The 14,982-nt window shown below is 41.4% G+C and overlaps 1 protein-coding gene across 1 annotated transcript in view; it reads right to left on the bottom strand.

Moving 5' to 3' along the window:
* MATN2 (matrilin 2) overlaps positions 1–14,982 on the bottom strand; it is a 205,400-nt gene that overhangs the window by 96,300 nt on the left and 94,118 nt on the right. The window contains exon 3 of the mRNA XM_030217050.1: positions 12,452–13,021. Coding sequence (XP_030072910.1) covers positions 12,452–13,021 — 570 coding nt within the window. The remainder of the gene's footprint in view (positions 1–12,451; positions 13,022–14,982) is intronic.

Below are 14,982 nucleotides of genomic sequence, written 5' to 3'. Positions count from 1 at the left end.
AGATATGTATTAGTGATTGGCAGGATATAAATAAGCGTGAACTGTAACTGTACCTCTAGGTAACAATCAGTACGTTCAGATCAAGATATTCACAATACCCTCAATATTTTATTAGAGGCTCTGCTGAACATGAAACTTTATGTAAAATACATATCCAGGTGTATCTGCCAGCATGTACAGTGAGAGAATTGATCAGAAAAAGTGTGGTATCACTCAGCAGTTAAGTGCAAGCAATTACACATGAAAGTGCCAATTTTCACTAATGTAAAGTCTAAGTGCAGGCAATCATATACATAAGATCTGTATTCCAGACAATTATAAGTATGAGTGCAGTAAATGAACGAGTGTAAACTGGGGTCTAATGTTTGACTAGGTGGCTGCTAGGTGCACAGAATCAGAGCAATCCCTGTACATAAACAAAATGAAGTTTGTTAAGACCAAGGCCGGGACAATTACCACACATGCTGTTCTCTTAGATGTGTCCTGAAGAAACTTCTTTACTTAAAAGTCTTCAGTCAGAAAGTAAATTGGAGATCATAACCACAGAGGCAGTCACGTTAGCAGAGGCATTAGACAAAACTATTTACATGGAGGTTTTTTTTCGAAAGAATGTCCAAGTCAGAATTAGGATGTCCTGCTCATAACATCCAAATAAACTGTCCATCTCACAGCTATTTTCAAGCAGGAAAAGCATCGGGTTTTCCTTTTCAAAAAAATTGTGAGAAGGATGTTCTTGCGCTGAAAACATCCAAAATGAATATCCATTTTCCAAAATGAAATGTCCAAAATATAAACATCAAAAAGCAGGCACAAAAACATTTGTCTGGCATTATTTGTACGAAAATGGCAACACAGATGTCCCTGCAAAGCACAGAGGCAGCCTGGTGGTCAGTGCAGTGGACTTTAAACAGGATCCAGATACAAATCCCAACTTAATTCCATTGTATGTTATTGTGAACCTTCCAGGAGTAGTTAAAAACCTACTGTACATAAAGGTACACCACTACAATAGCCATGATGCTTGTAGGTGTCTTATAAATTTAGGTACAGTAGGTATTTCTGTGTTCCAAGAAGGCTCACGTATTTGTACAGAAAAGAAGAGTTAAAGTGTGAGTTACACCTGAATCCTGTTGTTCAAAGTCCACTGCACTGACCACTAGGCTACTCCTGACACTTGCTGCTTTGTTAGGAATGGCCATACCACCTGAAGCTGTCATAGAATCTGGTATCCACGGTCACTTTCACTTCTTAGGGGGTGGGTGGAAGCAACCACTGGGAGATTAAAGAGGGGTCATGTCTTCATCCCTCCAGTGGTCAGCTGCTCAATCAGGGCAAGTTTTTGTACCCTGGACGTGATTGAAACAGGTTTAGATAAAAATGTCCTTCGTTTTTGCCTTAGACATTTCTTCTCTTTCCATTATTGCTGAAAAGGCGTCTTAGTTTTGGGCCCGCCCTAGTCCCGCCCAAAACACCTGCAACACAACCCTGTGCTATTTGGATGAACTGCAATGTAAAACACCCAAATTCTGCCTTTCAAAAATTGTGATTTGAACATTTTTGGCAGAGGGACATTTTTTAGGCCATTTTGAGACATCCATCTGCTTCAAAAATTTATTTCTTTATTTATTGGGATTTATTAATTGCCTTTATGAAGAGATTCACCCAAGGCAGTGTACAGCAGGTACAGTTTACCATAAAACAATAGTAAAATGAGCAAGTATAAACATAAACAAAGTGAATGAGGTAAACTTGAAAACAGCAAATTGAAACCTACAAATAGGACTACCATGAAACAGGATCAAAAATATACATATTTAACAGCACTTAAATTCAAATAATACATTATCAGCATAATACTAATTAAATGTTTAATAAGAAATTGAGTGTCAAGGTTTCTTATCTTTTCCTCCTTGTGAGAATATGTGAATACTCTCTATACAACTGCCCTCTAGAACATTATGGAGCCGATATTCAGATCGCAAGAGTTAGCCCGGCTAACTCCTGCAGTCAGCCCTGTATGGAGGTAGTATTCCCAGGAGGTTAGTTGATGTAAGTGGTTGCTGTATGTGATTTGTCTATTTTATTATGAATGTTTTGATTTTTTGTAAATAAAATGGAAAGTAGGGGGGGACCAATGAAATTCCAACTCAGGAGTAGAAAAGTATATTTTATTATATTGATTAGCCTCGACGCAGATCTGTGTTTTGGTGCATACATGACTGCCTCAGGAGTCAACAAATCTATAAACAGACACAAAAAAAACAAGATAATGTGTATATGTGTGAGTGTGTATATAGATAGATAGATAGATAGATAGATAGATAGATAGATAGATAGATAATGTGGTAAGGACATTTATATGTTTTTTGGGGAATTACATTAGCCTGCACTGTATAATATTTAAGGAAATGTGCTCAGAACATAAGGACTAGATTTTTATTCTCAGGTACAAGTTTTATTTACAATACAGGTAATGCAATAGTTTTAGAAGGCAATTTAGGGATTTTACACAAGGGAAATGTGCCACAAGATAAATATTGTTAGCAAGGTAGAATCAGTGGCGTTCCTAGGGGGGGCTAACACCCGAGGCGGATCACCATTGCGCCCCACCCCCCGGGTGCAGTGCGACCCCCCCCCCCCCCCCGGCTAATGGACATCCACCCCACGACAGAACCCCCCCAGGTGCACGCCGCTGGGGAGGTGCCGTGTGCGCCTGTCCGTTTGTTCCATGCTCCCGCTCTGCCCCAGAACAGGAAGTAACGTGTTCCGGGGCAGAGGGAGCATGGAACAAACGATGGACAGGCACGCGCGGCATCCCCCAGCGGCGTGCACCCGGGGTGGACCGCACCCACCGCCCCCCCTAGGAACGCCACTGGGTAGAATTATTAATATGCTGGATTAATATTAACTCACTTTCATTGAGGTTCACATGTATTCTTTCTGTTGCTGGTTGGAATGGTGAAGGAGGTCTTGTGGATCCTTGCTGGAAAAGAAGTCTTTTTGCAGATTTGTTGAAAATGGAACCTGGAGAAAATCTTATCTTGGGTGTGTGTGTGTGAAGTCCAGCAAGGCCCGGAGAGATTCACTGAAGGTCCACTGAAAGGTGCAGGTCCAGAGACCAGAGAGAAAACAGGGGGGAATTCAGAGGAAGCCCAGTTTTTATAATAATTCCTGTTGATCCATAAGGGTTGATCATATGGGATGTATTAAACCAATCAAAACTCTGGGATAGTTGAACCTGGTTCTTTCTGGTTTTAATGGAGATGAAATGTTGATTAAGATGGTCACAGGTTTAAACTATATCATAAGGGTTCCTGGCTGATCATGTACTGTAGCACACACCCAAATGTACTTGACAAGATTAGGTGGGTCATTGTCTGGGAGTTTCAGGTAGTTGGCCTGTCTTTTCTTATATTCGGTCTCTTTGATTGCTGTCAATATACAAATTCTGTTCTTGGAGAAGGATGGTGATGAGATAGACCAGCTCATTTTTGAAGGAGATCGCCGGCCATCTTCCGACACAAATCGGGAGATGGCCGGTGATCTCCTGAACCCGGCCAAATCGGTATAATCGAAAGCTGATTTTGGCCGGCGCCAACTGCTTTCTGTCACGGAGCCGGCGAAACTTCAAGGGGGCGTGTCGGTAGGGTAGCGAAGGCGGGACAGGGGCGTGGTCACGAGATGGCCGGCTTCGCCCAATAATGGAAAAAAGAAAGCTGGCCCTGATGAGTATTTCGCCAGCTTCACTTGGTCCCTTTTTCTTCAGGACCAAGCTTCAAAAAAGTGCCCCAACTGACCAAATGACCACTGGAGGGAATCGGGGATAACCTCCCCTTACTCCCCCAGTGGTCACCAACCCCCTCCCACCCAAAAAAAAGAAAAATATTTTTTGACAGCCTCTATGCCAGCCTCAAATGTCATACCCAGCTCCCTGACAGCAGTATGCAAGTCCATGGAGCAGTTTTTTGTGGGTGCATTGCACTTCAGGCAGGTGGACCCAGGCCCATCCCCCCCTACCTGTTACACTTGTGGTGGTAAATGGGAGCCCTCCAAACCCCCCCCAAAACCCACTGTACCCACATGTAGGTGCCCCCCTTCACCCATAATGGCTATGGTAATGGTGTAGAGTTGTGGGGACTGGGTTTGGGGGGGATTTGGGGGGCTCAGCACACAAGGTAAGGGAGGTATGCACCTGGGAGCAATTTTTGAAGTCTACTGCAGTGCCCCCTAGGGTGCCCGGTTGGTGTCCTGGCATGTCAGGGGGACCAGTGCACTACAAATGCTGGCCCCTCCCATGACCAAATGGCTTGGATTTGGTTGTTTCTGAGATGGGCGTCCTTAGTTTGCATTCTCGCCGAAAATCAGAAATGACCAAGTCTAGGGAAGACCATCTCTAAGGATGACCTAAATTTCAAGATTTCGGTGTCCCCGACCGTATTATCAAAATGAAAGATGGATGTCCATCTTGTCTCGATAATACGGGTTTCCCCACCCCTTCGCCAGGAAGTTTTGTGAGGACGTCCTCAGCAAAACTTGGGCGTCCCTTTCGATTATGCCCTTCTCTGTAACCCAGAGACCTAAGGGTTGCTTTGTGGTGGCTCAAGTGACTATCAATGAACACTCCATGATTCTTTGTAACGTATGCACACCCAACTCATATGACAAAAGATTCTTTTCTGCCCTCATTAAGGTTTTATTGCCTCATGCTCACCAAGATATTGTTGTGGAGGGTGATTTAAATTTGGTGTTTGATCTCGCTTGGGATCACTCCCATCCTTCTGGGGACCATAGAATTCACTATTCTCGGGTGTTGCCTCTGCTACGTGACACTTTGGGCATGGTGGATTCCTGGCGCCTCTTTCATACAAGAGAAAGAGATTATACGTATCTATCTAGAGCTCATTCCACACAATTGAGAATTGACTATCTTTCTATGTCTCGTTCTTTCTTTAAATATTTGTCTGCCTCAGAAATTGGCCCATATGGTATTTCAGACCATGCCTTGATATGGATGACATTTCACCTGTAAGCAGGGGTTGGAGTGCCACGACAGTGGTGATTTCCAATTGAATTGTATTGGGACTCCTCATTTCATTCCTTTTTGATAGACAAGTGGAAGGATTATACCCACAACAATGAAGCCCATGTGACACAACCATTTCTTTATTGGGACACCTCTAAGGCCGTGCTTAAAGGAAAAATTATTGCATTTGCAGCTCTTAGAAGGGCTATGCAGGATAAGGAAATATTGTGTTTAGAAAAATAGGTGATTAGAGAGAGGATAGTTTTTGGAGCCCAGAAAACACCTGTAGCTAGAGAAAACCTTCTGGCATCACAAGCATCTCTTAATACATTGTTACACCAAAGGCCAGTTAAATCTTTGGCCTATTATAGATATCAGTTTTATTTACACTGAGTAAATGTGGTAAAATGCTCTCCCATTTGATTACAATGCATAGAGGTCCATCCAGGGTGCTACAACTTACTGATACCATGTGGCATAGGACTTCTTCTGATGCAGACATTAATGCTATATTTCTTTTTTTTTTTTTTTTAATTCATTTACTCAATATGTTACAAGAAACAAATCTTGTGTAGCAAAGCATCTTTAACAGAATATTTAAAATAAAGTTAACATTTTCAATAAGGTAAAATGACACTCAAATCCATAAATTCGAATCCAAGATTTAGGAAATCAGGGAAATCGAAAAGAGGAAAAAAGAAATTAGGATAACACAAACTCTACTAAGCAGAGTTGATATTTCTTTATAGCTTCTCCATTTCCGCTGAGGTTATAAGTGCCGATGCGTGTGCAGGTTCTGTAAATACATATTTATTTTCCTTATATCTTATTATGCACTTGCAGAGTATCTTAAAAAGAAGGTACCCCCCAAGTGCAATATTTCAGGTTTAAGGAGCAAGAATTGTTTCCTCCGTCGCCGTGTCTCTTTCGAGACATCAGGAAATAACAATATTTTAAGACCCAAAAAAGGTTTATCCTTGCTTCGAAAGAACATACAAAAAAATCCCATTTTTATCAGGCAATGATGCAACAGTCACCACCAAAGTAGCGGCTGTTGCAAGTTCAGTGTCAAGAAGTTTCAAACAAAAGAGAAACATCAATCGGATTTTCATTTAACTGATTCAGTTCCTTTCCTGGGATATAATATGCCTGGGTAAATGGTGGTATATTCTGTTCAGGTATAGCCAAAACGTCCCGCATATAACGTTTTAACATTTGAAGAGGAGCAACAGTTTTTACTCTAGCAAAGTTAACAAATCTCAAGTTATGATTTTTAGTATAATTGTCAAACATTTCCATTTTCAACCTGAGATTTGTCAAATCTTTTATCATTGTAGGTTGTATCGTTTCAATCGTCATAATTCTCTGATCCATTTTTTCAACTTTATCATTTATAACCTTAATCTCTTCTTTTTTTTGTAAGTCCGTTTCTAACAGCTTTATTTTTGGTGAAACATCATTTATCTGTTTTAAGAATGTTTGTCCCAGGTTAGAAACCAAGTCCCATAAGGCTTCCAATGTTACTTCTTTTGGTTTTACTACTAACTCTTTAGGAATTTCAAACCTTTCAGAAGACTGCATCCGGATTTCACTCTGTCCCTCAGCTCCTCTCCCCTCACTCCGTGGCGGTTCCGAGGGCACACAGCCCTCCATTCCCTTCTCAGATGGAAACGAAGCCTCTCCTCGACTTTCTTCAGGGCCCGTGATACCTTCCAGAGGGGACCCCATCGACTCAGAGAGAAAGGAACTCACGCCTACCGGTTGGGGAGGTGAAGTGCGATTAGCGGGGCTCAAGGTGGTTTCAAGACCAGGGGAAGCCGAAAACTCCAGTTCACCGGCATTCCCTACTGGAGACGTTCTGCCTTCTTGACCAGCTCCCTTTGGTTTCACAAATCGGTCCATAGGTCCAGGTAAGGAGGGAGGTAGTGGGGAGGCTCTGACCGCTAATCTCCCTCTACGTTTTGGCATTGTTTGTCCAAAGGAAAATTGAGGCTCACAGTGTCTTAGTGGAGTGCGGCCATCTTGGATCCAGAAAACAGCTCGAACCTGGTTGGTCACCATTAATGCTATATTTCAAAGTTTTTATGAAAAGCTAGAAGAGGCGTCAGCTGATGATACGCTGGATGGGTCTCTCTTTCTAGAAAACGTCGGGATACCCAGAGTTACGTCTTCTCAGAAGGAGATTTTAAATGCTCCTTTCACAGGAGATGAACTGGCTTTGGCCATGGGGGTTGTGCTCTTCATAAACCACCTGGTCCAGATGGCTTTAGATCCGAATTTTGTAAGATTTTGGTGGAATACATTGGCCCATCGTTGTTACAGATGTTTACATATATAGTACAACACCAGACATTACCAGACTCACTTAATACGGAACAAATCATAGTACTCCTGAAGCTAAGTAGAGACCCCTGTTCTCCTGCCTCATATAGACCCATCTCTTTGATAAATTTTGAAGCCAAGTTGTTTGCCAAATTACTAGTGAATCGTCTAGTGCGGATTTTGCAACATTTAGTGGAGGACTCTCAGGCAGGCTTTGTAAGAGGCCAGTCAGCAGTTAAAAACATACCTAAGATTTTAGCCTCCCTAGAGTTTGCCCATCTCTGAAACAACCCTTCCATCCTTGTCAGCTTTGATGCGGAGAAGGCCTTCAATCGGGGCTACTGATCCTTCTTATTTCAGGTGTTATAGAAGTATGATATATCAGGGTTTTTCTTGGAGGCTGTTCGAGTGTTATATTCAAACCCGTCAGCAATCATGTGGGTTAATGGGATCTCTTCCACTCTCTTCTGGATACACAGAGGAACTCGCTAGGGGTGTCCCCTCTCTCCCCTGCTTGCCTTAGTGTTGGATTCCCTAATTCGAGATATCTTAGCTCATCCAGAGATCCAGAGTGTGACCTTCCACACCCTCACCTTTAAAATATTGGGTTTCACAGCCGATATTTTAGTTCATTTAACTGACCCTCAAGGCTCGTTAGCAGCGTTACTTGAATTATTTCAGGAATACGGTGACTTTTCCAGTTTTTCTATAAACTTTCAGAAATCTATGGCTCAGGCATCATCAGATAATGTGGGAAGGGAGTGTTTCCCTTACAGTGGCAACTCAGTAATTTCATTGTCTTGGGATTCATCTTTCTATGCATACATCAGAGCTATATAACCTTAATGTTTCACATTTAATAGAATCCACATCAGCATTACTGACCAGTTGGCAGGCTTTACCCCTGGGTCTGCACGGAAGAATTCACTTGTTTAAAATGGTAGATTTCCCCAAATGGTTGTATATGCTGCAGATGCTTCCCCTTAAGTTGCGTCGGAAGAATTTTTATACTAGTTTTTGCTGTGGTGGGAGGAAGCCTCAGTTTCCATTGTATTATTTAATAGGTGCATGGAAAAGGGGAGGTATGGGTCTGCCAGACCTTTATAAATACAATCAAGCTTGTCTGGCTTGTCATTTGGATAACTGGCTTTTAGATCAGGAGGATTACATCCCTCGTAGGTTAGAAAGGGAAATTTTTCAGCCCTTGCATTTTAACCTTTTTGCTTTTGAACTGAAAGGTAGTATCATGTTACAATCATTACAAGATTTATGAAAAGCTCTTTCAAAATTATGAAATGTCTCCCCACACATCTCTACTTTCTTACCTATACAAGGCAATGCACAGTTTCACCCAGGCTGTGATAATCGCACATTCCTAAAATGGTATATCAAGGTTAGAACATGTACTTAATCCAGATGGATCGTTGATGTCTTTGGAGGAGCTGGGAGAAGGTTTATCTACTCATATAGTGGACAGTTTTGCATATTACCAACTGGCTTTACTTCCCATTTACCGGTGTTGCCACCTAATCTTCACTAAGCTTCTTTGGATCCATTCCTTCTTTTTTATAGGATTTCTTTGTGCTTATCCCATGCATTTTTGAATTCCATTACCATTTTCATCTCTACCACTGCCTGCGGTAGGGCATTCCAGGTATCTACCACCCTCTCGGTGAAAAAAATACATCCTGACATTATTCCTGAGTTGGCTCCTTTCAACCTCAATTCATGTTCTCTAGTTCTATCATCTTTCTATCTCTGGAAAATGTTTGTTTGCGGATTAATACCTTTCAAATATTTGAACATCTGTATCATATCACCCCTGTTTCTCCTTTCCACCAGAGTATACTCTTGCATGTGTCAACATTTACATAGGAAGTTCTAACATGCCCTTTTACATGTATATGTGTGAGCACTTACACATTGTGATAAAGTCACATCCAGGATAGTTGGGTTAAGGCAGTGTCAGTTTGAAATACAAGTCCCAGAAGGCATTGCAGGCAAGGAGCAAGGGGGTGAGATGAAGAACCCGGACGGGACTCCTAGCTGCAATAGGGGAAGATATGGGTGTAAGCTGGCAGGACGTGTAGATTGGCTGCCACTAGGGGGAAAGAGAGATAGGAAACCCTGTGTGCAGAAGCTCATCATTAGTCTAATGCTTAACTCAGCTGGTATGGGTGTGGGGGAAGCTAATGGAAGGAGAATGATTGGTTGTGAGAGCAGAAGCCAGGGATTGATTAGGCAGGTGGGAAGGAGTCCCAGGGGAGAGAAGCAGTTGCAGGCTGAAAATCCTTGGGTAAGAGAGGTCCCTAAAGTACTGAAGCAGGCTGAAATCCCTTGGGTGGGAGGAAGTCCCAAAAGTATTTGCAGGCTGAAAATCCTTGGGTAAGGGAGGTCCCTAAAATATTGAATTTACCAGTGAAGCTGATGCAGGGCGAAATCCCTTGGGTATGAGGAGTCCTAAAGTATTGAACTCTCCTGAAGGTAAAGAGAGTAGAAAGTAGAAACTGCTGCTTTGTGATTTAACTGTGATGATGGACTGAAAGAACTGCTTCTATTTGGAATTGAACTACTGTTTATTGTGCACTGGATAAAGAGCCCAGACTGGAGCTAACTGTGAGCCTGTATTGAATCCTGGTATGTGCTGATAGCCTACTGCTTAAAGGGGACTATTTGCCACACACTTTCAGGTGGCTTATATGTGCTTAAGATGGAAGGTGAATGCTGCTGTTGAAACTGTGTATGAGGTCTACTAGAAACCTGCATGGAATAAAATCCTTAAGATTGAAGTTGCTGGTGGACATTTATTTCTTGACTGTACCAGGAGCCTGTGGCTGGAGGAGATTGTTCTATCCTTGGCTGCACTTAGAGGTACCTGGTTACAACATGTAAACTGCCATGTTCCTTCTGTTGATATTTTTTACATTGACAATTGTAAAATGGATATAGCCACATCATACAAGCACATTTTTGCATATATCGTAGAAAAGGCTCTATGCTGGCAGATCACTTTTGACAATAATTTTATTTAGGCATGTTCCAATAATATCAAGTATACATCGTCCATAATTTGAATACATCAGAAATCCAACTTAGAATCATAAACAAAAAAAGAAAAAAAGATCAAATATTTAGTCCACAATAAAGGGGATCAAATCAAGATATTTAACAATTAGAAGAAATTAAAAATAAAAAGGTAGCAGCATGAACTAAGCAATTGTGTAAAGCCTGAATGTGCTAACTCTAAGACAATACATCACAACCCACTAACACATCAACCTTCTCCCTAGCCACAATAAATCCCAAATAAATTGTCTAGGCTCAAAAAAAAAAAAAAAACCAAAAACGCTTAGATTTATACACAAGACAGCATTTAGCAGGAAATTTCAAAACAAATGTGGCACTTAAAGCAACAACCCTTGGTCTAAGAGCCAAGAATTCTTCTCTACACTTGTGTCATCTGAGACAAATCAGGAAATAAATGAATATTAGAGCCTAGAAACTTCACTAAGATGTCAGAAATAATTTCAAAAATAATACTGGAATTGTACATTGTCTCAACCTGGACTTAATCAATTCTGATGTGTGTGTTCTATCTGCAATGGGCCTTCAAGCACAGATACACTTACCACCTCATATAGAGATGACAGTAAGGGGAGCCACAATAGCCCCGGGAGTTTAAAAAAAAACCTTTTATTTATGAGTTTTCAAATAGAACAGCAAACAGAGAAACAAAAATGAGAACATAAGGGGCCCTGTTTACTAAGGTGTGGTAGCGTTTTTAGCATGTGATAAAAATTAGCGCACGCTAACCATGTAGATGCCCATAGGAATATTATAGGCTTCTACATGGTTAGCGCGTGCTAATGCATAGCATGCGCTAAAAATGCTAACGCGTCTCTAGCGCAGCTTAGTGGTGTTATATCACGCCTCAGTTCCCACATGGAACTCGAAGCATATTCCATAACAATGCGCAGAACTTGTTAACAAGCTAATCAGCGCTGAAAGTTGGATGTTAACAAGCAATTATCAGAACTAATTGGCATTAATTAGAATTTATGCACACTATTTACTAAGCGTATTCTGTAATTTGGTGCGCGTAAATTCTAAGGCACATAGTTTAAAAGTGCCTTAGAATTTATGGGAGTGGAATGGACGGGTCGTGGGTGTTTCTAGAATCTAGAATCTGTGCTTGTTGTTATAGAATACACCCTCTCCACACCTAACGTAGGCATCAGGATTTACACCAGGTTTTAGTTGGTCATGTGGAGCAGCACTCGGCGTATTCTATAATGTATGCTTAAGTTAAAGTGTACTTTCCACAAGGAAATTGAGGCACAATATAATAGAATCTAGCCATTCCCGGTCCATATCCCACTCTATACTTATCAGCTAGCATGTGCACTATCATGCCAGTATAGTGACGGTTACTGCGCTCATGTGGTAACAGTGCAGAATAATTAACAGCTAACTGCTTTGTGTCTATAACACATGAACCTTATACGTCCACAACAACTCTCTGTATTTGTTTCTGTACCGGAAATGGCACACGCCTCTACGGTATATGTAAGCCACATTGAGCCTGCAAATAGGTGGGAAAATGTAGGATACAAATGTAACAAATAAATAAATAAATAAAAAGTACAGTAAACTCCCCTATCCTAAGAAATTCTTGAGTCATATCCCTAGTCTCGTCATTATTTAGGTCCCACTGGTTTTCCATTTTCTTATTGTGCAGCAAAAAGCTATCCAAGCTGGCTCAGGCAATATTTGGTTGTGATCAGCAGAAATGTTACCCCTTGCTTTTTTTTTTTTGCACACTAGCCAATTTTGCAGAACAAAAGGCCAATGTATTTGTGTATGCTACCCAGCAGCAGAATTAGTTTTTCACTCAAATAACTGAAATTTTGGTTGCCTTTCAAGTTTTTGTCACACAAAAACCTCTCATTTTATTGAAGTTAGCATTTTTTTGGATTCAGCTTTTGTGCTTTTTTTTTTCTAACATGGTCTCTGTATTGATTATAACATTCAAACATTAAGAACAACATAATGTTCTGCCCTTTTTATAATAAACCTCTCACGTCAAACTCAGAAATGTTTCCTTACCGCACAGTTTATTCTGGAACACTGATGTCAGGGTTTCAATCTGGCTGAAATTAGCCACTAAAAAGACATGTTCGGCATGTGGCTCACTTCCAATAGACTTCAGGGTGTTTAAATCAACTTTTCCTACGCCAACAGCAAAAATCAGGATGCCCGAATTCCGGGCTTTAGCTGCAATCTTAGCCACAGAATCCTGAGGTCTTCCATCCGTCACTATCATGGCAATTCTCGGCACATTCTGACTCAGCGGCCGAGCCCCCTCAGCCTCTGAAAATGCAATGTTCATCATGTACTGTATAGCCAACCCAGTCATGGTCCCCGTAGCCAGGTGCATCATTCTTCTGACTGCATTTTCCACCTCCACTTTCCTTCTATAGGTTTTCAAAGAAAACTCGTGCTTGACTGTGCTTCCGTATTGGAGAAGACCCACCCTAGTCATGTCAGGACGAATGTCCAGGAATTTCAAGATGGTTATGATGAACTCTTTCACTTTCCCATAGTCATAGGGACGTACACTGCGGGAGCTGTCAATGATGAAGACGAGGTCCAGAGGTTTCTTATCGCAGACGTTGTCTAAAAAGTAAAATGACAAAAGTCAACAAAATATATACAAATCAATGTAGCATATTTTACTTAAGCTGCGTCAGGGTTGGTCTTCAAACTACATATCATTCTGAACTTGCTTCCTAAGACATTCATTTGGGAGTGAGGTTTTTAAAAGAAAAAGTTAAAAATGTAAAAAACGTAAAAATTCATTAAAAAGCTGAGTTGCTAAAATAAAGTATTGTTGGACCAATGAAGAATTGGACAACACATGAGTTAAGCTATCTCCTGTTACTTTGGTCACTATAGAAATGATTTATAGTAGTAGTAGTAGTATCACTGAGGTCCCATACTTACAAATGAAGTTGAGAGACTATTAATGCTGTTTGATTCAATTAAGTGAAAAAAAAATCTGTTTTGAGACCATGCCCCTATTTTTATGTAGCAACAGCAACTTTGAATATTGACCCTCTAGTGGTGTGTTGGTTAGTAAGTGATCAAATTACATGTTCATAGTTACAAAACCCATCAATTAACCAGAAGATGTGTGGGCATTAAGTAAAATGCAGTTTTTGGATGGCTGAGTGACTGCTTCAGTTGTTCTTTTGAAATTATATAGAAAGCTTTATTCACAATCCTCTACTTCTATCACAGAAGATGCCGAACAGTAAGCCAGATTCAATGAAACTAGCATTCCTGTTTTAATAGAATGCAGAAATGCTGGCATTTCATCCAGTTTCCATCATTTTCTCTTGGTACTGTATCTAATTAGTTCTTATTTTTGCTAAAGTAAAATGAAACATGGCCACAAATTGAAGTGCGACAGGCCAGCTCCTCTGTTTCCTAACACTGGAAATTTACTCGGGATCTGTTCATTTTCAAGACCATTATAATAGTGTGAAAAACAGCACAGTTGGTGTGCCTCATGATTTCTGATCCATAGCTCTTGGCATTTTCTTAAGTTAAATGAAAGAGCACATAAAAAACTCCATTGTTTTCTTTTCAGTAATAAAATCTTTATGTTGTGCTTTCTGTAGTACTGCATGTAAATGTTTATTTTAAAGCATATTAAAGCATGGAGTAATATTATTGTATTTTTTTCAAAAAGCTCTTAATGAGGCACTGATGTGACAGCTTCTAAAGAGAGGGAAAAGGCTGATGTATATTACAGAGGTATCTTGACATACCTTACACCAAAGGCATCTAGGCTGCACTACCAGCTGAAATATACTGCTCAACAAACAAGCCTATGACTTGGCAAAAGTGACTTTCACAATAAAATTCAGTTTTCTTATAATTCTCATGCTTCTTCCTGGGTGCTCCCCACCTGGTTGATTTCTTACACCCTGATCTGAGTGCACCGCAGGGAGATGTGGGAACAAACTGCACAAAGCCTTGAACATAGGCGGTCGGTGGCCCAACTGTTTGGGGAGGCTAAAGGGGGTGGGATCAGGGGTGGTGCTTACATTCATAATTGTCTGACAACATGCAGGAAAAAAAAAGTAAAAGTCACAAGTAATGCCTTTTATTAAATTTAGATATTAGATATGCATCAAAGAATAAAGTGGCAACAGTGGCGTAGGAAGGTGGGGCGGTGGGGCGGTCCGCCCTGGATGCATGCCGCTGGGGGGGTGTCGGCTCCGCTGGTTCCCTGCTCCCTCTGCCCCGGAACAGGTTACTTCCTGTTCTGGGGCAGAGAGAGCAGAGAGCCAGCGGAGCTGACGCAGCTCCCAGCGACGTGCACTCGGGGCGGATCGGCGTTCCCGCCCACCCCCCACTTTCGTATGGCAGTAAGAATGCGCTCCGGGGGGGGGGGGTGCGCCGTGCTGTACCCGGGGGGGTGCGCAGCGGCAACCCGCCCCGGGTGTCAGCCGCCCTCGCTACGGCACTGAGTGGCAACAACATTAAACAGTGAAGTCTTCAGTATGTGTGTGTAGATAGATAGATAGATAGATAGATAGATAGATAGATAGATAGATAGATAGATAGAT

The sequence above is a fragment of the Microcaecilia unicolor genome, chromosome 1, assembly GCF_901765095.1.
Source record: "Microcaecilia unicolor chromosome 1, aMicUni1.1, whole genome shotgun sequence".
Lineage (NCBI taxonomy): Eukaryota > Metazoa > Chordata > Amphibia > Gymnophiona > Siphonopidae > Microcaecilia > Microcaecilia unicolor.
The sequence above is the reverse complement of the archived record's forward strand: the minus strand, read 5'-3'. Positions and strand labels throughout refer to the sequence as shown.